Here is a 26,794-nt window from a genome sequence, read left to right on the forward strand (position 1 = left end):
ACATTCACATGTTAAAACTTGTACATTTTGAATATGTACGGTTTACCGTGTGTTAATTTTGTCATGAAAAAGTCATCTATGCTTGCTATCCCCACTGAAAACAAATGCATGTATGTATTTGTACTTTTCCCATCTTTTCATAAAGAAGTTGAGGTGGCGCCTCCTCTTCGCTCCACAGTCACCTGCCATCTGGCTCCTTTCCCACCCCTCCTCTGATTCATTTGAGATAATGTCAGGATTGAGCTCCCGGTTGCATCCTAATGGATTTTCCGGTCCTTTCCTTCACTGACCCTGGGACAGTGGCGTGATGTCGTAGTAAAGGCAGGGTGAGAACATCTCTCCACGACTTCACTAGTGGCGGTGTGGTGTCGCTGTGTTTGAGGGAGAGCGGGAGGAGATACCTGAAGATGCCAGTGCTCTCTCCTGGTGGCCTGGTCTCTCTCTCCTTGAGATACATGGAACGTGGGGTCGTCTCCTGAGAGTGTAGGGGGCAGGAGTGGGGAAGGGAGCTTTAAAAGAGTGTGATGATTTGAAACAGCCTCTGTGGGTGATGGGCTCGTCAGCAGCTCCTGACAATCGGGTACCGGCAGTGACTCGCGGGCTTGGACTTTCCATGCTCTGGATGGTGGGTACAGAAGGTTCTTGCCTTCTCTTTGGTGTCCTGAAATACCATTGTAGTCAACTCCTGTGCTTTCCGGCCGGCCAGCTCTGGGAATTTTTCCACGTAAATTAAAAAATGGATTGGTTCAGGGGCTTCCCTGGTGACGCAGTGGTTGAGAGTCCGCCTGCCGATGCAGGGGACATGGGTTCGTGCCCCGGTCCGGGAAGGTCCCACATGCCGCGGAGCGGCTGGGTCCGTGAGCCATGGCCATTGGGCCTGCGCGTCCGGAGCCTGTGCTCCGCAACAGGAGAGGCTACACCAGTGAGAGGCCCGCGTACTGCAAAAAAAAAAAAAAAGATTGGTTCAATTTTTTTTCAACACAGAAGGAACTAGGTAGAAAATGAAAGTTCCACCATAATTGTACTCCCTCAGAGATTGCCTTGCTTACGGCTTGGTATATTTTTGTAGGGGACTCTTTTTTCCTTATAAACCGAAATATTTGTTTTAAATGTGTTCGTTTCTTTTAAACAATAAATGATGTACCTCTTTCCCTGTTAATATGTAGCAAAAGATATTTAAATATATGGATGCATCCTAATTTATGAACTACTGTTCTATTTCTGAATGTTTACATAGTTTCGCATTTCTTGCTATTATAAGCAGTTCCATGATGAACATATTCGGAGTTAAATCTTGGCACACATCTGTGATAACTTCATTAAGATAAGCTTAGCAGCGGAATTACTGCCTTAAAGGGAATGTGAAGTTCTAGGTTTTAGGTTTTTGTTAGCAGAGTTTACTTGCCCTGTAGAAAGGTGGTACCAGTTTATCACCTTTATTCTTCTCCAGAATCCTCCCTGACACATATCACGATCTAAGAAAAAAATAATTTACTAATTTGAGGGTCAAAAAATGGCATCTCGCTATTTTCTGTTGCATTTTATGATGTGACATCTTTGAAGAGTGAAGGTATTTATTTCTCTTCTTCGTCAGCCACCAGGTGTCATACTTGATCACAGTGCGGCTCTATTCATAGACCTTTGCTGCCTTTATTATCTTCCTGTTGACTTAGTAAGAAACCATATTAGACACCTCAGTGTTGGCCTTTGGAAAGCACATAGCACTTATCTTGCGGATGCAGGCTGCACCCTTCGTTTGCTTAATGGATACGTGGGGCTGGACAGATTGGCCTTTCCCGTGAGAACTGGTGGACAGGATAAACCCACTCCGCCACACAAGGATTTTAATTATTGCTGAATTGATCAATCCTCCGGATAAGCAGCTTTTCAGCTTCATGTAACTCTCCAAAGTCACCTAGTAGTTTTAACAGGATCTCAAGCAGGAACAGCCTCATTCAGCATGATTTGTTTCTTTTCCTGCCTCTTCCTGCCAGTCTCCTTTCTGAGCCTGGGCCAGTCTTTCCCTGGCTTTGTTAATAAAGGCTTTTTTGTGCAACATGCTGCTTAGGTTGGCTCCTGATGTTTAAACGCAAGATTTTGGTCGTCCCAAGTTACTCACAGAATTGCTGTGAATTGACAGCCGAAGAGCTTGATCCAGGATCATCAAAGTTAAAACTATGAACGGTATCGTGAAAAGTATTGTCAGCTTCATTTCATCAGTTCTCAGGGAGCACCCACACCACTGAGAACTGAGTGTAGCTCTTGCTTTCTGCTGTGCTAGTGGGTTTCAGAAATATATGTTGTGTATTTAAGAATAGACAGTAGAATATGATTCAGCCATGAAAAGGAATGAAGTACTGATACATACTATGACATGGATTAAAACATTATGCTAAATAAAAGAAGTCATACACAGAAGGCCACATACTGTCTGATTATATTTGTATGAAATGTCCCAAATAGGGAAATCTATAGAGACAAAGTAGATTAGTGGTTGCTAGGAGCCGCAGATCTAGGGCATGGGGTCAGTAGGTGTAGGGTTTCTTTTGGAGGTGAGAGGAATGTTCTGGAATTAGGTAGTGGTGACAGTTGCATAACATTGTGAATATACTAGAGACCACTGAATTGTACACTTTATAATGGTTAAAATGATAACCTTTTTGTTATGTTAACTTTAGCTCAACTTAAAAAAAAAAAAAAAAAAAAGAACAGAGCTGTCTTTCATGGCTATTGGGCATCAGTCTCCATAAGCTCTCTCCAGAGCTGCCAAGTCGCTTATCTGATTCCTTCTTTCCTCCTGACTCTTATGAAATATTCCATTCGTTTCTACAACAGTAGTTACTGACCAAAGAGGGGTTCTGTCCTCCTGGTTCTCCCTCTGTTCACCTCCATCCTCTCCTGCCTGGACTCCAGGATACTGTTTCTGGATTAATTTATGCCCTGTGGCTCTACCATTGTCCCTGCATATCTGAAGTCAAGGATGTGGTGCCCTTTTTCTCCTGGATCTGCTGCCTCTGAGCAGCTGGCCCAGGCTGGTATAGACCCACTTTACACCTTTTTGGTACTCGGGTTGGACAGGGCATTCAGAGCCAGGGGAGAGGGTAAAGGAGTATGAGCTTTGCCCACGTCTCAGGCTAGCTTCCTACATTTTATAATAATTAATGGGATAATGACAAATGTTTTTTCCTCAAGAAATTTGGTCAGGCTGTTTCTGCTCATATTGAACCAGGAAACAGATAAGACTGATTGATAATGCATCAAGGAGTTGATTGTCTTCAGGGAGTATGGGGAAATTTTCAGCAAGGAGACAAGAATTCTCTGAGATGAAATGGCAAACTGGTATTATATCGGTGGATTTTAAACAGTTTAACTCAGTAACAGCATATTTTTAACAAGGGAATAAGATAACATTTCCCCACTAATTTTTCATGTAATGTTGGAAATTCAGAGGCTGCAGAGCAGGGGCACACACCTCTGTGGGGCTGCTTCCATGATTAGCTGCTCTGGGTTGATAGACCAGGCGCTTTGGGGCAGAACAGCCTCTCGTGCAGGCCCCGGGCCCAGGAGCCGCATCCAGGTCCTCCCAACCCCTGTATTTCCAGGCAAAGCCGGAACATGGCTCCTCATAACAAGAGCCGGCAGGAATGTGCTTAAGGACCAAGGCTGAAAAACACTGCACAGTCCAGAGTAGTAAAGAGAGAAGTGTATTCAACAAAGTGAAGCACAAGCGCTCTTTGTTCTGGTAGTTCTCAGCGTAGATGTCTTTTCAGAGGAAGTCTGAATTCAGAAAAACTTAAAACGGCTTTCTTAGGCACAGTGATACACTGTGCAGCATTATTTGTAATTTTGAAAAATTGTAAACAACCCAGGTGACCCAAACTGGAAAATCTTAAATGAATGGCTAAATAAGTAAATTCCAATTGATGAATTATTTTTGACCATATTAGATTATTTGTAATTTTCAAAAAGGCTCTTTATTAAAGGAAAGGGCAAAGTGTGAAAGTCTCAACTGAAAAGCCAATGTCCTGTTTAATGGTGAAATACTAGAGCATTTTATTAGAGCTGGGAACAAAGTAAATAAAGATGACCACACTATTACCACTATTTATCATTGTTCTAGGCATACTGTAATACAGAAAACAAAATTAAGAAATAAGTGGTGTAAAAATTAGAAGGGAGGAGGCCAAATTGCAGTTTTTGTTACTGATATATTATTGTTTCTATGCAAGGAGTTGACTGAAAGTTATACAAGATAGGAAAGATTATGTACAAAAATCAATATTCAGATGACAGCCAGTTAGAAATTATAATGGAAAAAACTCTTTTACACAGAAAAAGTTTAAAAGAAAAGAACATACCTAGAAACAAAGATTTTTGTAAAGTATAAGACCTCTCTCTATGAAGAAACTTTGAAATGCTATTGATCGATGTAAAAGGACTTGAATAAATGAATGCTATAACCTGTTCTTGGATACATATAAATGTTCTCTAATGAATAAATGTATAAATTTATGCTGATACTAATGAAAATTCCAATAGAATGTTTCAGTGTAATCAAGCTGATCATAATGTGGGAAAGACACAGAGCTAGCCATAAAAATTCTGGACAAAGTGAATAATAAAGAGGTATTAGCCTCAGTATATATATATATGACATATCTATAAAAAATATATACGTATAAATACATATATATTTTCATTTTTAAAATGTTTTTATTGAAACATTCTCATGATGATTTCTGCTGTGGGGTAAATTGTACACTTAGACTAGTAAAACATTTTAACCACACTTTCCACCCTAAGATATTTCTGGATTTATAGTAATCGATTTCTCTAACTTACCACCTGTTTCAATTTTTTTTAATTTATTTTTATTGAAGTATAGTTGATTTACATTGTTTCAGGTGTACAACAAAGTCAGTTTTATACTTATATATATATATATATATATATATATATATGTATATAAACGCACAGACACACACACATATATTCTTTTTCAGATTCTTTCCCATTATTGGTTTTTACAAGATACTGAATATAGTTCCCTGTGCTATACAGTACAACTTTATTTTATTTTTTCTTTATTTTTTTTATATCTTTATTGGAGTATAATTGCTTTATATTTTATATATAGTAGTGTATGTATGTTAATCTCACATTCCCAGTTTATTCCTCCCTTCCCCCTTTCCCCTGTGGTAACCATAAGTTTGTTTTCTATGTCTGTGAGTCTGTTTCTGTTTTGTAAATAAGTTCATTTGTATATATATTTTTTACCACATATAAGTAAAAGCATATAATATTTGTCTTTGTCTGACTTACTTCACTTGGTATGATAATCTCCAGGTCCATCCGTGTTGCTGCAAATGGCATTATTTCATTCTTTGTTATGGCTGAGTTAATATTCTATTGTATGTAGGTACCACATCTTCTGTAGCCATTCATCTTTCAATAGACGTTTAGGTTGTTTCCATGTCTTGACTCTTGTAAATAGTGCTGCTATGAACACTGGGGTGCATGTATCTTTTTTTTAAAAAAAATAAATTTATTTATTAATTTTGGCTGCGGTGGGTCTCCGTTGCTGTGCGTGGGCTTTCTCTAGTTGCAGCTAGCGGGGCCTAGTCTTCCTTCTGGTGTGCGGGCTTCTTATTACGGTGGCTTTTCTTATTGCAGAGCATGGGCTGTAGGCATGCGGGCTCAGTAGTTGTGGCTCATGGGCTCTAGAGCGCAGGCTCATTAGTTGTGGCGCACGGGCTTAGTTGCTCCATGGCATGTGGGATCTTCCCGGACCAGGGCTCGAACCCATGTCCCCTGCATTGGCAGGCAGATTCTTAACCACTGCACCACCAGGGAAGCCCGCATGCATCTTTTTAAATTAGAGTTTTCATCTTTTCTGGGTATATGCCCAGGAGTGGGATTGCTAGATCATATGGCAACTCTATTTTTAGTTTTTTAAGGAACCTCCATACTCTTCTCCATAGTGGCTGTTACCAATTTACCTTCCCACCAACAGTGTAGGAGGGTTCCCTTTTCTCTACACCCTCTCCAGCATTTGTTATTTGTAGGCTTTTTAATGGTCATTCTGACTGGTGCGAAGTGGTACCTCACTGTAGTTTTGATTTGCATGTCTCTTAATAATTAGCAATATTGAGCATCTTTTCATGTACCTGTTGGCCATCTGTATGTCTTTTTTGGAGAAATGTCTATTTAGGTCTTCTGCCCATTTTTTTATTGTTTTTTTTTTTTTTTTTTTTTTGATAATGAGCTATATAAACTGTTTGTATATTTTGCAAATTAAGCCCTCGTTGGTTGCATCATTTGCAAATATTTTCTTCCAGTCTGTTGTCTTTTTGTTTTGTTTATGATTTCCTTTGCCATGCAAAAGCTTTTATGTTTAATTAGATCCCATTTGTTTATTTTTGCTTTTGTTTCCATTACTCTAGGAGATGGACACAAGAAAACAGCGCTATGATTTATGTCAAAGCATGTTCTTTTCAAATAATTAATTAAGTAATTTATGGCTGCGTTGGGTCTTCATTGCTGTGTGCAGGCTTTCTCTAGTTGTGGCGAGCGGGGCCTAGTCTTTGTTCTGTTGCGCGGCCTTCTCATTGCAGTGGCTTCTTGTTGTGGAGCATGGGCTCTAGGCATGCAGGCTTCAGTAGTTGTGGTGCATGGGCTCAGTAGTTGTGGCTCGCAGGCTCAGTAGTTGGGGCGCACGAGCTTAGCTGCTCTGCAACATGTGGGATCTTCCCGGACTAGGGCTCAAACCCATGTCACCTGCATTGGCAGGTAGATTCTTTTTCTTTTTTTTTTTTGGCAGGTAGATTCTTAACCAGTGCACCACCAGGGAAGCCCAAAGCATGTTCTGCCTATATTTTTTTCTAGGAGTTTTATAGTATCTGGTCTTACATTTAGGTCTTTAATCCATTTTGAGTTTGTTTATGTTGTTAGAGCATGTTCTAATTTCATTCTTTTACGTGTAGCTGTCCAGCCTCAGTATATTTTAAAGCATATCATAGAAGTATAGTAGGGACTTCCCTGGCAGTCCATTGGTTAAGACTCCACACTCCTAAGGCAGGGGGCACGGGTTCGATCCCTGGTTGGGGAACGAAGATCCCACATGCTGCGTGGCATGGCCAAAAAAGTATAGCAGTTAAAGCAATATGATACTGGCACATAAACGGGTAGCATTAGAATAATTACAGGCCCAGATATAGCCACAGAGTTAGTGTGTAAGCAAGTAGCATTTAAAATCAGCAAAGAAGAGTGTTGTTTTTTTGTTTGTTTGTTTGTTTTTTAATTTATTAGTTGCAGCAGGTGGGCTCCTTAGTTGTGGCATGTGAACTCTTAGTTGCGGCATGCATGTGGGATATAGTTCCCTGACCAGGGATCAAACCCTGGCCCCCTGCATCGGGAGCATGGAGTCTTAACCACTGTGCCACCAGGGAAGTCCCAAAGAAAAGTTTTGAGTCAGTGAATTTGTTGAAATAACTGAGTAGCCACCTGAAAAAAATTAAATTGACTCCTTACCTGAGTTTTTATATGTCTTCACTGGAAGAGGCAAAGCTTTGCCAAATATTAACAAAGCCATTTGAAAGGTGGTATCAGCCACAGTGTCACTGCGAAGATAGATGGAGAGAGAGAGATATATGATATTACAGATAGATGTAATATGAATATTTATCTTTTGTAACCAGGTGCTTGGTATAGTATTTATACTCCTCAATCTACCTTTTAAAAAAAGACAAAAAGCCAAAAGATACGTGTATGCTGATAATTTAAAATGCAGAACCAAAGCCACTGAGCAGCAGCTGATACTGTTACTGACTTGTGTGTGAACAGCTTTCCCCTCTTCTTTCCTTAACCTCCTTGTTACCTAGGATGAAGAGAGTCCATAATTTAAAGCAGAGCGGGAGGACTTGACCTCCTCCCATTCCTCTCTAAATGAGCCACTTTGGGCATCAGTAATTGACTGGGGACAGTAAACAGAAACTGCCAGTCAAAGCCCCTGGGACTCCAGTACCAGAGTTCTTTTCTTCTTTGCCACAACCATTGTAGACTTTAAAAGACCAGTAAGTCAAGATTAGTATGTTAGGGACAGCATGGAGGCCAGCACTGCTGTAAATGAGACATGATGAAAAGTACGTCACTACTGTTGGCCAGAAGGAAACAAAAGGAAAAGTACCCTTTTTACTCTAAAACAACAATAACTGGGGCTTCCCTGGTGGCTCAGTGGTTAGGATTGCACCTGCCAATGCAGGGGACACGGGTTCGAGCCTTAGTCCGGGAGGATCCCACATGCCATGGAGTGGCTAGGTCCGTGCGCCACGACTACTGAGCCTGTACTCTAGAGCCTGCGAGCCACAACTACTAAGCCCACGCGCCTAGAGCCCGTGCTGCGTGACAGTAGAGGCCACCAAGAGTAGCCCCGCTCACTGCAATTGGAGAAGGCCTGCACGCAGCGACGAGGACCCAATGCAGCCAATAAATAAATAAATAAATAAACAAATTCTTAAAAAAAAAAAAAAAAAACAGCTGCAAAAGTACTCTACTTATACCTGGGGATACTATTTAAAAAAAATAATCTCTGACTAGGCACACCCTTCCTAAATAGACTTAAATCCCAGAGCTATTTTAAAAAAATTCAACTAACTAAATTTCAACTAACTGAAATTCAACAGACTCACAGACTTAGAGAATGAACTTACGGTTACCGGGGTGGAGGGTAGGGGGGAGGGATAGTTAGGGAGTTCGGGATTGACATGTACACACTGCTGTATTTAAAATGGATAATCAGGGCTTCCCCGGTGGCACAGTGGTTAAGAATCTGCCTGCCAGTGCAGAGTACACGGGTTCAAGCCCTGGTCCGGGGAGATCCCACATGCTGCGGAGCAGCCACTACTGAGCGCCACTACTACTGAGCCTGTGCTCTAGAGCCTGCGAGCCACAACTCCTGAAGCCCGCATGCCTAGAGCTCATGCTGTGCAACAAGAGAAGCCACCACAGCGAGAAGCCTGCGCACCGCAGCAAAGAGTAGTCCCCTCTCTCTTCAACTAGAGAAAGCCCGTGCACAGCAATGAAGACCCAACACAGCCAAAAATAAATAAATAAAAAAAATTTTTTAAATCAAAATAAAATAAAAATTAAAAAGAAAAGATAACCAACTAGGACCTACTGTATAGCACAGAAAACTCTGCTCTATATTATCTAACAACCTAAATGGGAAAATGAAAAAAAAAAAGTTTTACTGTACAGTCCTGTTTGTAGAAGAATGCCAACTAATATAGGAGGAATGGTGGGTATAGAAAAACAGTCTTTTGCAGTCAACACAGTAATACTTGCCTCAGCCAACAGTTACCCTTGGGGGACTTCCCTGCTGGTCCAGGGGTTCCAATGCAGGCAGTGCGGGTTCCATCCCTGTTCTGGGAGCTGGGATCCCACGTGCTGCACAGCGAAAAAATAATGATAATAAAAAATTATCCTCGGGTACCTAAACAGTTGGATGAAAGACTATGGGGGAAGAGGATAGTCACAGAATTTTTAAAATGTCACCCCACAGATTACCAACTAAAAAAGGGAAAGGAGAGAGAGGTACCGTTTTGCTGCGATACACTGAAAAAGCCACAGCATCACCTACGTGATATTCCCACCAAAATGTGGGCACCTTAATGTGAGGAAACAATGATTGTCCTGGTTCTTGATTAGATCCTGAATTTAAGGAGGTTTAAAAAAAAAAATCTAAGTGATGTTATTGGGGGAATTGGGTGAATTGGATGTGGAGTGCTCATCAGTGGCCTTGAATTTACATAGGCTTCGTGAGGGTGACTGGTGGTTAGAAACGCGGGAGACCCTGCTGTTCTTAGGAGACACACTGCAGTCACTTTAGGGGTGAGGTGTCCCTAGGTCTGCAGGTCACTCTCACATGGTTCAGAAAAATACATAGGTTTTACCTGCATGTGTGTATGTATGCGCATATGTGTAATGTGTGGGTGTTCATATATCTAGAAATATATGTAAAGTAAATCTGGGAAACGGTTAGCAATTGGTAAATCTACAGGTGAGGTATAAGATCTTTCGTTATAGTGTTGCCAATTTTCTCCAGTTTGATTTTTTTTAACATGAAGTTGGGAAATTTTCTAAAGTGTAAAATACTATGAATAAACTCACAAAATGGGAGATAATATTTGCAAGCTATGTGGTAAAGGGTAGATTTCCTTAATATATGAAAACAGAAGAATATTAACAATCCAATAGAAAAATAAGTAGTAGGACGAACAGGTACTTCACAGTCAAGATAATGAAGAAATGTTTAGTTTCTCTCATAGTAAGAAGCATTCAGATAAAAATCAAAATAGCATTTTTAAAAAATAAATAAATTTATTTATTTTTGGCTGCGTTGGGTCTTCGTTGCTGTGCGGGCTTTCTCTGGTTGCGGTAAGCGGGGGGCTACTCTTCATCGTGGTGCGTGGGCTTTAGTAGTTGTGGCACGTGGGCTTCAGTAGTTGTGGCTCTCGGGCTCTAGAGCGCAGGCTCAGTAGTTGTGGCTCACAGGCTTAGTTGCTCCGCGGCATGTGGGATCTTCCCAGACCAGGGCTTGAACCTGTGTCCCCTGCATTGACAGGTGGATTCTTAACAACTGCGCCACTAGGGAAGCCCCAAGATAGCATTTTTAACTTATCAGCCTGACAGAGCTCAAAAAGGTTTATAACATGCTGTGTGAGGAGACACAGGCCTGAGGAAGTAGGCACTTACATATTAATGGTGTGAGTGTGAATTGGTGTAACTGTTTTGGAGGGCAATAGGGGTTAAAATTTAAGATCCCTGCCTTCTAATTCTGGGGGCTTATCTGAATCATTCACTTATGTAGATGCACCAAGAAGTCTATACGAGGGTATGTGTTATAGAATGGATTGTAATAGCAAAAGATAGGTAGCAATTTAAATGCCCATCACAGGGGACTGGTCAGATAAAGGTCAGAGAAAGGATCCAGGCAGTGCAGCAGCCATTCTTTGAAGCTGTACACAGAGTGAGGCAGCTCTAGAAGGACTGTATGCATAAGCCCAGTCTGTAATATGCGTTCTTTCAGTGAATATAAGCAAGATGCTGAACAATTTATAATGTAACAAAAATTGTTTTTTGAAAGGGAAGATCTGGATGCTAGTTACATGGTTGTGTTCACTTTGTGAAAATCTGTCAAGCAGAACACTTACGATCTGTGCACTTTTCTGTATATATAACATATGTGTTAAAAGCTTACAAAGAAATTCCAAAAAGAGAGAAGAGTGAATTCAAGGCCACTGATGAGCACTCTACATCCAGTTCACACAATAGGCATACCTGTGTGTTCAGAAAGTGTTACTAGAAGAATAGACAAGAAACTTTTAATGTTGGCTGCCAGTGGGGAGGGGTATTGAGGGATAGAGATAGAACAGAGGCCTTTCAGTACTGTATTTCTTTTTCTATGTGTATTACTATTTAAGAAGTTTTTCATGAAAATTTTATGCCATTTAAATGATAGCAGGAGGGTACAGATTATGGTAGGATTCTGACTACATATATATAGTCAGATAAAGATAAATATTATATAAATATATCTGACATGAATTTAAGAAAGAAAGAATGGGAGGAAATTCAAAGTTAGATATTAACAGATTTTTTTTTCAGGTGATGAAACTGAATTTTTTTTTTCTTGTTCTGTACTTTTCTGTATTTTTCCAAGTTTTCTGTAGCGAGTTTACAATACTTTTCTGAGGGACGAAAATGAAAATTGACTTTTTTAATGCTTAATAACTATCTTTTTACCTGTAGGGATTGCTCTCTGCTCCCTTTCTCACCCCTCTTCCCTCACAAAAACTAGAAAATTTCACAGATGATACTGTTCCATTATCAGTATGTAAGTAACATGAGGCTCTAAGAATATAAACATTGCCCAGGTTACATCATTCCAATAGGAACAGGTGTCCTCATGCTGGAGGAACATTCCAGAGGCAAATGAAAGGTAGACTCACCCCACCAGCTGCAGTGCCTTTGTTTTGCATTGTCATAGTGTGTAGTCTCATTTCAAGCTGCCGTTTTCTGTAGTAAAGTGTCCTAGACCATTTCAGCCAGGCGATAGCTCATGACCCTCTTTCTGCTTCTTTTTTTATTTCGTATTTTTTAGAATAACTGCACAAAGACTTGCCCACTTGAATAAGTGCTTGATGAACTTTAAGCTAGGGAATTTCAGCTATCAGAAAAACCCTCTGAAATTGGGAGAGCTTCAAGGGAATCACTTCACTGTTGTCCTCAGGTAAAGAGCTGCGGGTATGAATGCAGACCAGAGAGGGTCTTGCTGTGTCACCTTGAGTCTGTTCAGAACAGTTAATCCCAGTGAGCTGGTGCAGATGCCCGTGGCAGCCAGGAAGGCGGGGTGGGGCCGAATGAGGCTGGGAGAGCAAACACAGCTGCAGTGTTTGTACCAACACGCCCACCCCTCTAAAAACTCAGCACCACCTTTGGAAAGAAGCCGTCTCCTTGAAATACAAAAGACGGCCTATGATTCCACTCATATTCAGTACCTAGAATAGGCAAATTCATAGACCTAGGACGTAGAATAAAAGTTACCTGGGGTATAAGGTGCGGACGGGGAGGTGGAGAGCTGCTGTTTAATAGGTGCAGAGTTTAGATTTGCGAAGATGAAGATAGTGGTAAAGGTTGCACGACATTATGAATGTACTTAATGCTACTGTATTGCATACTTAGAAATGGCTAAAAAGGTAAATTTAGTGTTGTGTATATGTCACAATTTTTTAAAAAGACAGTGTCCTCAGGAGGTAGAAAGCTGCAGGGGGCAAGGGAAAGGCACAGAAGCCAAGCCATGTCACTTGTGATATGCATCCCTGAATGTGTTGGCCTGTAAATTTTTTTCTCTGGGTAATTTGGGCCCCTACAGAAATATTACTGGAACTGATGACCAAGTGGAACAAGCCATGAACTCTCTCAAGGAGATTGGATTTATTAACTACTATGGAATGCAAAGGTTTGGAACCACAGCCGTCCCCACATATCAAGTTGGAAGGTTTGTATTTAATTTCTTAACTTTCGTCTAAAAGAGCTCTCTCCTTAAAAAAAAGAAGCAGGATGTTTTTTGTTGGTGGTGTTTTTAATTATTTCTAGATTTCCTAGAAAAAATGGAAATCTGGGCCAAACGAAGCAGTGTGTCTCATCCTTTTGGATGACCAACTGATCCACAGCCTCCTTCTGTTTTATGATAATACATGCACAAGGTGAAAAAATAAATCAGAATTCAAAAAGATATAACTTGAAAAGTAAAGTTTTTCTCTCTCCCCTGATAGCCCATCTAGGGATTCTATTTGATTTTCTTTTTTACAGGTAAATCTTGGCTCAGTAAGTGACCCAACAGTAGCAGTTGGGTAACTCAGACCCAAAGTAGCCTGAAGGAGACGGTGTAGTTTATGATCTCTGTTAACAAGTGCTTCCTAGTTTCTTAAACCTGTACCTGCCCTTCCCCCATCCTTTAAAGAAAATGGTATAGGGTGCAATTAGCAAGTAAAATTTATTTTAAGAACTCTCTGATTAGCTTTGAGATAACAGGAAATCCCTGTACGGTGAGCTAGAGTGGGAATCCCATCAATAAATACTTGGGTTTATAAACTTACTTATGCTATCCTGCTGTCCAGCAGAGACTGTGTTACCTAAATAATTATTCATGTGGCAGTTAGAACTGTGGAAGTCTGAGTTGGAAGTGATCTGAGAGGTTTAGTTCATGTTCTTCCTGGTGCTTCAAATCCTTTATTTTAGCAAAGATGAAATCTCGGCTTGGGGAGCCTGCCCAGGCTCACTAGTTGGTCAGGTGCAGCACTGAGAATAGAGGGGCTCTTCTTGAATAAGTCCGTGGCTCAGCAGCTGACTCCATGAAGTTGCATTTGTTCATGCATCTTTAAGAGCACAAAATGAAAGACATCATGTAGTATTTCCTCTACCGCTCTGAGGCAGTGTTAGGGTTAAAAGCTCAGGCAGAAGGGGGTAATTCCCTGGCCGTCCAGTGGTTAGGACTGTGAGCTTTCGCTGCCTAGGACCTGGGTTCAGTCCCTGGTGGGGGAACTAAGATCCCGCAAGCCTTGCGGTTCAGCCAAAAAAAAAAAAAAAAAGGCAAAACAAAACAAAACCCCTCAGGCATTGAAGTCAGATTTCAGTTCTGAGCCTCCCATTAGTCATCTGTGAAATGGAAAGGATAACACCAGCCTCACAGGGGTGGTGAAAATGAAGTAAGCTGAAGTCTATGCAATACCTGTTTCTATGCCTAGCAGATAGGAAGTGCTCAATAAATGGAAAGTAATATATTAAAATTAGAATATACTAACCAGAGAAAAAAAATGTTGCCAGGAAGAACACTGTAATAAATAATAATCACTATTATTAGATAATAAAAGATAATATTTTCAATCTTGCTAATGTTCAGAGGACATTGATAATGAAGATGCTAATTGTACTGTGAGACAGAATATTTAAGAGAAGGCTGTATCACCCGTTGAATTGGTAGCCAATTCGGCAGAACAGCAGCCATGGGACCCTGTAAATTTTGCACTCCAAAGATAATGTAGAATAGCTAATGAAAGTGACATCAGATTTATTCAGGGCCAAAGTTGCATTAACATGCCCAAGTATAAAGTCAGTATATAATCCATTCAGAATTCCTAACCAACAATTTGTAAAACACAAGAATGTTTCCTAGTTTCAGAGTAGCCCACTGTTACCACCACAGGACCACCTAAAGAAAAAAACCCTCAGTTTATAGTTTAAAGGTGGAAGAATGACTTGAATCCAAAATATTTAAAGAACTGTTATGACTCAAAAACAAAGAGAGATAACCTAAAAATGGTCAAAAAATCTGAGTAGACATTTCTCCATAGAACATAGACTAATGGCCAATGAGCACATAAAAAGATGCTTGACATCACTAAGGAATCACTAATCACTGGGAAAAAGCAGTTCAAAACCACAATGAGATACTACTTTACACCCAGTACAATGGCTAAAATCAGAAAGACAGACAATAAGAAGTATGGGTGGGGGACTTGGTGGTGTAGTGGTTAAGTGGACTTGGTGGTGTAGTGGTTAAGAATCCACCTGCCAGGCCTCCTTGGTGGCGCAGTGGTTAGGAGTCCACCTGCCAATGCAGGGGACTCGGGTTCGAGCTCTGGTCTGGGAGGATCCCACATGGCACGGAGCAACTCAGCCCCTGCGCTACAACGGCTGAGCCTGCGTACTGCAACTGCTGAAGCCCTCATGCCTAGAACCTGTGCTCTGCAACATGAGAGGCCACTGCAATGAGAGAGCCCGCGCACAGCAACCAACATCCAACGCGGCCAAAAATAAAAATAATTAAATAAATAAATAAAAAAGAATCCACCTGCCAAAGCAGGGGACATGGGTTCAATCCCTGGTCCGGGAAGATCCCACATGCTGTGGAGCAACTAAGCCCATGCGGCAGGACTACTGAGCCTGTGCTCTAGAGCCCGTGAGCCACAACTACTGAAGCCCGTGCCCCCATGTGCCTCGACTACTGAGCCCGTGCACCGCAACTACTGAAGCCTGCACACCTAGAGCCCATGCTCTGCGACAAGAGAAGCCACTGCAATGAAGAGTAGACCTGGCTCGCCGCAACTAGAGAAAGCCCACGTGTAGCAACGAAGACCCAATTCAGCCAAAAAAGAAAAAAAAAAGTATTGTTGAGGATGTGGAGAACTTGGACCTCTCATGACCTGCTGGTGGGAATCTAAAATGGTGCAGCCGTTTTGGGAAATAGTCTGGGTTTTCCCTACACGGTTAAATAATAGGGTTACCATATGACCTAGCTGTTGGGTTCCTAGGAATATACTCAAGAGAATCGAATACATATGTCCAACATGAAAATTTACACTGATATTTATAGCAGCCAAAATTATGGAAACAACCCAGGTGTCTATCAGCTGATAGATGGATAAACAAAATGTGGCATATTAATACAATGGAGCATTATTCAGCAGTAAAAGGGAATGAAGGACTGATACATGCTATGACTTGAATAAACCTTTAAAACATGCTCAGTGAAAGAAGCTAGTCACAAACGGCAACATAGTGTATGATTCATTATGTATGAAATATCTAGACTAGGCAAATCCATAGAATCAGAAAGTTGATGGGGCAGAGGTCATGGAGAATAAGTGGCTGCTGATGGGTTAGGGTTAGGATTTCTTTTCGGGGTGATGAAAATGTTCTAAAATTGATTGTGTAATGTTGCAAAATTCTGTAGTATACTAAAAGTCATTGAGTTGTGCACTTAAAGGATAAATTATGTGGTATGTGAGTTATACCTCAGTAAAACTGTTTAAAAAAAAGTGGAACAAATCCTAATATATATGGTTAGATGATTTTTGACAAGGATGACAAGATCATTCAATTGGCGAAAGGACAACTTTTCAATGAGTAAGTGTTGGGGATACTGGCTGTCCACCTGCAAGAAAAAGAAAATGAAGTTGGAACTTTACTTTTACACCATATTAAAAAACTTAGGGTTTCCCTGGTGGCGCAGTGGTTAAGAATCCTCCTGCCAATGCAGGGGACATGCGTTCGAGCCCTGGTCCGGGAAGATCCCACGCACCACGGAGCAACTAAGCCCGTGTGCCACAACTACTGAGTCTGCGCTCTAGAGCCTGCGTGCCACAGCTACTGAAACCTACCTGCCTAGAGCTCTGTGCTCCGCAGCAAGAGAGGCCACCGCAATGAGGAGCCCGTGCACCGCAACGAAGAGTAGCCCCCGCTCGCCGCAACTAGAGAAAACCCGCACGTAGCGATGAAGACCCAATGTAGCCAAAAATAATAAATAAAATAAATTTATTTTTTAGAAAATTAAAAAAATAAAAAAAGAAGGTGGAAGAAGGAAAGATAATGTCAGAAAAATAGAAAACATTTTAATGTGTGGTGAGCCAGATAGGATGGCTTGTTATAAACCAAATATATATTTGTTATAAACCAAATATAAACCAAATTAGTATATATATTAATATGGCGATATATACTGAACCTTCATGTGTGTGGTAGTATCTTAAAAGTGTTAAAAAGTCCTGTAGTTGAGAAATTTTAATATATTACACCAGATGTTGGCAGACTTTCTCTGTAAAGGTAAATATTTAGGCTTTGTGGGCCATGGAGTGTGTGTAGTAGCTACTCAGCACTGCTGTTACAGTGTGAAAGTAGCCAGAAATAGTACATAAATTAAGGGTCACGGATGTTTTCCAATAAAACTATTTACAAAATCAAGTGGCCAGCCAGATAACAAAGGTTTTTGAGCACAGAAGTCTTTTTCCATGAAATCTGGCACACTAGTTCCTAGTCTTGAATTAATACTGTACTCTTTTTGGAAATGTTACTGAAGGCCTAGGCAGCTGAATAATGTGTCGCTCAGGAGTATATTTAAAGACTGATAGAGCATGGCTTGTTCCAGGACTTTAAGGATGGCCAGCAGTGGGATATCTATTAATCTAATTCATTGCATTAGTAGGTTAAATATCCATATGATCTCATCAGTAGATAAAACATCATTTTATATAATTTAATACATAGAAATATATAGATTAACTTAAACGTGAAAAATAAAAACGCTAGTGAAGTAGAAAAACAGAAAAATTAATAGAAGGGATTTTTATTTTCTTATGGTAGGGAGGGCCTTTCTCAGTATGACTCCAAGAGCAGAAATCTTAACTATAAAAAGTGTTCAGATATGATACATGAAATACAACCTCTGTGTGATAAAAGAGAGTATAATAAAAGTTAAAGAAGAAACTGCATACACTTAAAGATCAAGTAAGTCTTGAAAACTACTCTCTGAAGTGTTAACAGTGTTTATTTTTTAAAGGTTAGATAGCAGGTAACCTTTCTTATGTACTGTTTAATTTTAAAGAAGCATGTATAACTTATAATCAGCAAATGTAAAGATACTTCCATTTTGGCAAGAATAATAGAGAAGGATAAATTGTATTTATTCTCTTTATCTAGGCAAGAAAGTATTTAACATGGGAGACTTTTTTTGAGAAGTTTCAAATAAGTTTTAGTATATAAAGACAACTTTGATTTATACAGATAATACCATGTATATCAGCTTAAAGCATGACTAGGTAGTATTTATACTATAACAGCTTTCTAAAACTGTGAAATGATATTAAATGTTATGAGTAAACATTATATTTTTAATTTTCTTCTCTTAAGTTCTTTTGACATTTACATTTGAAACCTATGTTATTATATTAGTTTTTCTGCTTATTTTAAGTTTAATAAAATATATAAAGTTAATATGGTTTGTTACTCCACAGGCTTGGGCAAATAAGATTCATCTTAATGCAAAATTAAGTAAAATAAATGCTGTTTAATTTTAGAGCTATACTACAAAATTCCTGGGCTGAAGTCATGGATTTAATATTGAAACCCCGTTCTGGAGGTGAGAATAAAAATAATCTTAAGAAAAAAAAAAGAATATATGACTAGGTATTCATGGAATTGCTTTGAATTGAAGTATAGGTACAAATTGGGGTCATTATTTCAGAATTTTTAAAACTGTTTTTAAGGTAAAAAGTATAGTTTATGTCTTTTTTTACACAAGTTTTATGTATATATTTGAGATTTATAATTTATATCTTATTTTCAGGTCTTTAGCTCATCTAATTTATTAATTCATAAATGAATACATTCATTTCCTTTTCTCCATGCAGTATTAAATCTCTGAACATATAGGAATCCAAACAGATTTCACTGTGGTTAATTTGTTAAAGCAAAATGTGATACAATATAAAAACTTGGCAAAAACACACTGAGGATTTTTAAGTTTGGAGAGTTCATTAAAAACTAATGTCATACTGTATGGAAAAGGATTTAAGTACCACTTTACAAATCAGCAAAATAATTATGCCCACTTTGGATAATTATTCATTTGCAAGTTAAAAGAGATAAGGTCTAATTTTATGGAAAGTAATCCATTAACTTTGACAATACAATAGAAAAAGAGAGGGAAGGAAGAAAGGACTACCAAGGTTTTGTCTGATGTTGAGTCAGCTTGATAATGAACAGTCATTGGCTTTAAGTCCTGGGGTGGTAGCATGTTGAAAGCCATCTAGTTCTGTAAACTTTCTGTCCTTCCCATCTTTTCACTTTTGTGATGATTATTCGCAGGTGACCAAAAGCGCTTCAGAGTATCTCTCTTACAAATAGCACTTTCTAATTTTGTGTTCTCTGTGAAGTGTTTTAAGTTATAGAACTGTCTTTTGGATAAATTGTTTAATCACAGCTTTTTTTCCCCCCACCAGCTGAAAAGGGGTACTTGGTTAAATGCAGGGAGGAATGGGCGAAGACCAAAGACCCAGCCGCTGCCCTCCGAAAACTACCTGTCAAAAGGTGTGTGGAAGGGCAGCTTCTCCGAGGACTTTCAAAATACGGACTGAAGAATATAGTCTCTGCATTTGGCATAGTGAGTGCAATTTGTGAAGTCAGGCACTGACTTGAGGTGGCTCAATGCTTTGAACTTTTTATCTTTAAATATTTTACTAAATTTTGGAAGAACAGAAGGTAAATAAGGATCCTTTGGCAATCTCTGAGAGGGGTGTTGCCTGCGGGATCCTTGCTGAGACCCTGGGTGGTGATAGGGGAGGGTGGTGGGTGCAGGCAGTGGGGCAGTGGTTGTTAACATGCAAGGCACGAGGAAAGCATCTGTGTGGAAAATACCTACAAGGAAGTTTAATTTAAGTATCTTGGTATTTGAGAAATTCAGAACCCATCATAGAGTTCATTTCTTAGTCTCTGTAGCATCAGAGCTGTAACCTGCTTCAGTGAGAGGGTTGCACAGTAAGTGATCTAAATGACTACATTTTAGTGTGGTTTCTCTGTGGTGATTCAAGACTGGGTAGCATCATGGTAAGTGTAGCCTATACTGGTGTTTGCATTCTATAGTACAGATAGACTAAAGTTTAACTCCTAACTGTAAGTCTTGGTTACTCTCCCCCAGATGTACAAAAAAATCAGGATTCCTGCTGGAGGAAATTAGTTGTCAGTTCAGTCATACAGGCTTTCTCCTTCCATAGAATTAGAAAGCACTGTTAGCTCTATGATTGAGGTGTAAATTCCTTGAGCTTGAAGTCTGTATCTTTGATTGAGGGTATAAATTCCAAAGCACTTGCTTTCTTCACATGAACGTCTGAACTGTGGGTGCAAAACGGGAGCCGCTGCAGCTGCTGCGGATCATGAACACCCCCTAGTCTGAGGGCTTCCGTCTCTAAAATTGGTGGCTGTGTGTCAGTTACTGTTTCTATAGGCTGTTAGAAAAATGGGAGATTGAAGTTACGAGTTTCTTGTACTAGGGGCACCACTAAACAAGTGGGATGTCTTGGAAAGTACAGTACTTTTAATATTTGGAATGTATTTTTTTTTCTCTTGCCTGTTTTTTATTTTTCTCCCATCAGATACCAAGAAATAATCGCTTAATGTATATTCATAGCTATCAGAGCTATGTGTGGAACAACATGGTGAGCAAGAGGATTGAAGAGTATGGACTGAACCCTGTCCCGGGGGACCTTGTTCTCAAAGGAGGTAAGAGGGCAGACACCATCCTTGCTCACACAAACTTGGGTTCAGTTATTTGACACTAGTGCTTAACATCCAGCCTGGCTGCTGGTTAAGATAGCTGTCTGGTAAGCTTGAAAGGGAAAGACATTGTAAGCTCAGACTGACTGGTATGGATCTGTCATATGTAATGAAAAATAGGCATCTGATTTGAAAATATGCACCTGACTCTCTCCGGGCTTCCATTTTCTCAACTAGGATAAGATTTGGACTAAGTGTTGCCTAAGATCCCTTTGCAAACCCTAATCTGGGTCTAGCTAATACTTCTCTACACTTCTGGGTGTACTTCAGCCTCCCTGCTGTCGTTGGCCAGTCTTAAAGAGTTTCTTTAAGTCAACACAAGACTGGAGTGCACTTTACATGGGGCTGTGATATCGTAGACATGCAAACAGTCCCATCTGCTGTTGAGCCCTTACTGTGTGCTGGCCCTTCTGCTAAGTAAGCCCTTTACCTGCATCTTCTAGTTTAAAACTCAGTATTACTGTGAAGCATTCTGTCTGTTCCTCACACGAGGTTCAGTCACTAACCCCAAGTTTCCACAGCTGGTTAAAAAAAAAAGAGAAGGCTAGGACTTCCCTGATGGGCCAGTGGTTAAGACTCTGCGCTTCCACTGCTGGGGACGTGGATTCGATCCCTGGTCAGGGAACTAAGATTCCACATGCCACTCAGTGTGGCCAAAAATAAATAAACATTAATTTTTAAAAAAAAATTAAAAAGAGAGAAGTCTGGGAATCAAATCAAGTCTGTTTCCAAAGTCCATTTCTTCCTGGCTACTTGCTGGAGACAGTCTGCTCATCTGCAGGTGTGCCCAGTAAATGAACTAAAGCTTTTCATTTGTATGGAAATTTTAATTAATCTTTTCCTGATTTAATTTTTCCTCACTCAATATTGATCACATCTGGTATATTTTAATGTCCCCTGTGCCACCACATTTCATCCTCTAAATACAGACGGGGTTTTTTTTCCCATTGTTTATGCTTTTGGCAAAACGCATTCATCTGTGATAACTTTCCAGATAGTATTTGGTAGTGTTGTCTGATGAGGAAAAAGAAGCTAAAAGCCAGGAGTCCTGAAACGTGAGGGTGTAGCTGAGAAACAGATTATTTTTAGTTTTCTACTTTTTCTGAATCCACGATATTTATTTTTCGGGTAGAATAGAAAAGACAGAAAGGCAAATTAATTTCTCTGAGCTCCATGGGGCACTGAACCTGGGCACGCTTGCATTTCTGATTGCTTAGCTGTGTAATTTTAGAAGGTTGGACTTGTGGAAATACTGCCTGTTTCCTTAATTCTTCTTAATTTATCCATTGGTATATTTTCAGCTGCAGTTGTCTGTATTGAGGAAGACGATGTTAATAATTACTCCATCCATGATGTGGTAATGCCCTTGCCTGGTTTTGATGTTATCTACCCCCAGCATAAAAGTAAGTTCCCTCCGGGGAAGATAGTTAAAGTCAGACATAATTAAGCCACTGGCAGCCAAGAGTCGAGAGAGGGAAAAAAAATCAGTATTTTAAATATGATTTTAGAACCTTAATTTCCATCCGACTTGAAAAAAAATGTTTAGATTTCAAACATACATAAGCCGTGTTTGCTTATAAAAGTCCCCCTGAAATAGATGCATTCAGATGGATGATTTAAATTAAGAAACCAGGTGGTGGAGGTGGTGGTGATGGTGATAGTGTTGGTATCCTTATTGTTGTGGCTGTTATTATTGGCACTGTTATTTAAAATTTCTGAAATTCACTAATTCTTACTAAGGATGGAAGGGTTTGGAAAGAGTCATTGAGAAAGAGAATGGATAATTATACTTTAACATTGCTTTTTTTAACCTTTTTTTTTTTTAAACCGCGTTAAATAATATCTGTTCATGTGTTTCAAGAGTCAGTGAGCTCAGAAGTTTATAAACTGGAAACTTAGCATTCCCTACCCTTATTTCCCATTCCCCAGAGGCTGATAAGAATTACTTCTGTACCTTCATGGATGCCATTTTGACAGGGGAATTGGAACTTTTACTCTTGAAGGATTCAGAAATTGTAAAAAAGAAAGCAGCCCTGAGCATGGGACTACCCTGGTGGAACTGACTCTGGAAGTTTACTCCTCACCAGGGCTGGTCTGTCGGAGGTGTTTTCCTGTTAAAACATCTTTTCTCTCAAGATCCCAGAATTAGTTTACTTATCAACGTTATATTTCTTGAAATTACAAAATGATGAGGATTAACACCCTTCTTTGATAAGGCAAATACTTATAAAAGAGTGGAGTGGTAGCCTGCCATTTACATGTTGACTAATCAGACTGCTGTGTGAGGTTGGCCTCATGGAGGGAAAAGGATTAGACAAGAGGAGGGAGAATGAATAAGGGCGGTAGACAAGGGTGGGGTGGCCTGCCTGTGCTGCGTGGATGGCACAGATGATGCAGCGAGGAACCGGAGACCAGTACCAGGAGGTAGAGAAGGAAGGCACTGAGATGCTTGGAGCCACACTTGCCCTCTTTCCAGGAGAGAAAAAGAAAGCATTCTTTTCTACTCTCTGGTACCTCTCAAGGTCAGAAACTTTGGGCTAGTTAGTATCAGTTAAAACATACATTCAGCTTAGCCTTTGACAGAGCCGATTGTGGAGACCTCGTGGCCAAGACAGGGGCTCACAGGCTGGCTGGGTGGTGGTTCAGGCATGTGGATTCATGACGTAGGCACACTTGGTGTCAGCAGTGCTCAGTTAGGGATCCCTGCTGTCCTCACAAGTGGGTCGTGAGGGAGTCTTTCCTTGACCCTGGTCTAACCAACGTTTTTTACGAATGACGTGAGTAAAGAAATCTGCTTATCATATTTGCAAGTAGTATAACCCAAAATAGTTAATATTAATTATATGGAAAATAAGTATTTAAAAAGAACTGCAGAGGGCATTTAATAGGGTTAAATGTAAATTCTCATGTTTACGTTCAAAGATCAAGTGTACAGATGGAAAAGGCCAGTTTGGTGGTAGTCTACATGAAAAGTATCTGGTGTTACTATTAACGTAAGCCTGTTACCCAAGGCAGATGAGGGGTCGGTGGGGAGTACAGAAATATCAAAGGAGGGACAGTTGGAGGAACTTGTTGGTCTAGAGGAGATCATGGCTTAAAGGCCCAGTACTTACAAACACATGTGGAAGAAAGCAATTAATCTGTGTTCCAAAGCAGTTGACAGCAGTCACACGATGACATATTTCAGCATGGCACAGAAAAAATTTTCCAATAATTGCGTGCCTCACAAAGTGGTAGCTCCCCATAAATGGCGACGTGAAAGCAAAGGCTGGATGACTGTCTCTCTCTGGTGTTGTAAAAAAGTTTCTACATCAGGTGCGAGGGTGAGCCAGATGGTGTTCCCAGGTCTCTTATTTTTATACATTTATAACTACCTTCTTCCGGAAGGAGTTAGAGGCTCTGTATATGGTCTCTTCCAACTCTGAGTACATATACATTGTAGTTGAGTAACTTCTGATGAAATGGCCTTTTGTAGCCATCTTGGGACCCTTAACCCCAGATACTGTGCCTGGTTGCAAAAATAAAGTACGAGTCGGCCAAACCTAAACTGGAGACACCTGGTACTAGTTAGTAAGTCAGTACGTTTTAATTCCATAGAACAGATTGGATTGTAAATTGAGATGATTAATTTTGTTAAGGTGACAGAATTTATGTTACTCTCTATAGTTCAAGGTAGCTTGCTGACATGCTGCATTCCAACTGATTTTGTTTTATATTAGTTAGTGAAGCCTACAGGGAAATGCTCACAGCGGACAATCTTGATATTGACAACATGAGACACAAAATTAGAGATTATTCCTTATCAGGGGCCTACCGAAAGATCATTATTCGTCCGCAGAATGTCAGCTGGTGAGTAATAGTCTGGAATGAAATAGAACTGAACTACTAGATTTTAACCTTTTTCATTATATAAATATTTTTCATTGCTTACAGCCTGGCATAAAAGTGTTATTGCTGTTATTGAATACTATTCTCATTACTGCTACTACCTGGTAATTTTCAAATTATCAGGAGATAAATGAATTCAAATATATAGTGAAAGTGGCTAAGTTTACATCTTACTGACATTGCTAAATTATTGAAGAGATGTGCAGAGAATGAACTTTTTCCCTATTCCTAAAAAACTGAGATTTTCAAGTTACCTTACTCAGAATTAGCTGTGAGTTCCACACTGATATGGTTGTTTCATTATCATGTTTCTAGAGAGAAAAAGATACTTGTATTACCCATTTTAAAATACTTTAATACCTAGTATTATGTAAAGCTTTATTTGATAATTTAAAAAATTAAACCCTGGACTAGTTGCCCACTGTCAGGAAGTTCTCTTCCTTCTCTCCATCTCTTCTCCCTTTTCCTTTTCCCTCCTCTTCTCTGGATTGTGGGAAGAGGCTGACAGAGTTGGCCTCCATCTTGCCAGAGAGCAGTTTCTCACAGCAACATGGTGGTGTTAGTGGTGATAACCGCCCTGGAGAAAGTACACATGCTGTGATTAATTCAATTGCATCTCTGCCAAGTGAAGTTTACTACTTACCAACTACATACAAAAGGAATGTCCATCCTAGGGAAACATTTTTTATTTTTACCATAGGCTGGCATCATCTGTCACCTTGCTATATAGTATTTCTGTATAAAATATGGCCGTATTCTGTTATTGAATACTCCCACCTAGAATTATTTACACTAGGCCTGTGTGTTTTCCTTGCTAAACAAATGGTGATGAGTAACTTAGTGCCTGTTATGGAAATTCACATTCACACTTTTCTTCATATGTTTCAAAGGGAAGTCGTTGCATATGATGATCCTAAAATTCCACTCTTCAACACAGATGTGGACAACCTAGAAGGGAAACCACCACCAGTGTTTGCTTCTGGTAAGTTTACTCAGCCATCAGTTCTGTGTCAACTTTGAAATGTTTTCTCATACAAAAACATATTTAAAAAAAAAACTTACAATCACCACCATCTCCCAACCCACTCTATGATTTCTATTTTGTGTTTTGTCATCTTAGTTTTATGATTACAGTTGGAGGTCAGTGATTAAAAGAGTATTTCCCACTGAAAATGAATGAACATTATAGAAGGTTGTGATATTAGGTGATTGAATATCCTCCCCACTCCCATAGAAAGTTAACAAAGTTAAGTGAAAACCTAGCAAGAGAGTCTAAAATGCCTTTTCATTGTCAAATTCTTGTTGCCATTCCTTTGTCTGTTTTCACCCTGTAGCGTAAATTTTTTTTTTTTTTCATTTTATGTGTGTTTCTCTCCTATGCTCTTCTGTCACCTACCCTTTCTATGAAGGTTCCAGGTAGAATTACTATAGGGATTCAGGTGGATCCTTCACTCACAGATCTCGTACTCCCATGCCTCATTTTCTGAGGCCCCATGGGAAGTAGGCTGAAGAAAGGAGCACAGTTCTTTTATCTGTATAGAGATTATGTGACTCGCCCCAGTCTGTCTGCAGCTGCCTTACTTTCTGACTGTTCTTTCTTGCCTGGCAGAAGGCAAATACAGAGCTCTGAAGATGGATTTTTCTCTCCCTCCTTCTACCTACGCGACCATGGCCATTCGCGAAGTGCTAAAAATGGATACCAGCATAAAGAACCAGACCCAGCTGAATACCACCTGGCTCCGCTGAGGCCTTTGTCTCCAGATTAGAAAATGCAGACACGTTTGCTGGCTTCCTGTTCATTTTCCTCTTAGTACAGACCCCTATGTGGATTTTGGATCTTTGTACTAAAAAAGCTATTTGTATTTTTCCAAGTTTTTATTAGCTTAATTTGCAATATTTGTACATACATACAAATTTTGAGGATCCTAATTCTAGCTCAGAGAATATCAGTTGGTTAGAATATATTTCAGGTGCTTAAATCATAGTAAAACGTCAGCTTTACTGGCTTTATAATCATTTAAAGGAATTTGGTTTAAAGTAGCAGTTTTAGGTTTTGCTACATTCTTCGAAGGACAACAGTAATTTTTTTTTTTTTTTTGGCAACAGTAATTTTTAACGCATCCATGGATGGAGTACATAGCAATGGAATTTAAGAGAAAACAAAACAAATCTTGGCTATGGATAAATAATTAGAGTGAGCCTTCCCCCTAGAACCTGTGAATATAAATAACAGTACTCA

The 26,794-nt window shown here is 39.8% G+C and overlaps 1 protein-coding gene across 2 annotated transcripts in view; it reads left to right on the forward strand.

Annotated features, from left to right (window-relative positions):
• Positions 1-26,301, forward strand: part of PUS7 (pseudouridine synthase 7) — a 46,665-nt gene extending 20,364 nt beyond the window's left edge. For both annotated transcript variants that reach the window (XM_065884058.1, XM_065884059.1), the window contains 9 exons: positions 12,161-12,289; positions 12,932-13,057; positions 18,414-18,475; positions 19,338-19,498; positions 20,487-20,613; positions 21,969-22,070; positions 24,387-24,516; positions 25,446-25,537; positions 26,165-26,301. In XM_065884058.1, the coding sequence (XP_065740130.1) occupies positions 12,161-12,289; positions 12,932-13,057; positions 18,414-18,475; positions 19,338-19,498; positions 20,487-20,613; positions 21,969-22,070; positions 24,387-24,516; positions 25,446-25,537; positions 26,165-26,301 (1,066 nt within the window). The remainder of the gene's footprint in view (positions 1-12,160; positions 12,290-12,931; positions 13,058-18,413; positions 18,476-19,337; positions 19,499-20,486; positions 20,614-21,968; positions 22,071-24,386; positions 24,517-25,445; positions 25,538-26,164) is intronic.
• Positions 26,302-26,794: the final 493 nt, after the last annotated feature.

This window comes from Phocoena phocoena, chromosome 9 (assembly GCF_963924675.1).
Source record: "Phocoena phocoena chromosome 9, mPhoPho1.1, whole genome shotgun sequence".
Classification (NCBI taxonomy): Eukaryota; Metazoa; Chordata; class Mammalia; order Artiodactyla; family Phocoenidae; genus Phocoena; species Phocoena phocoena.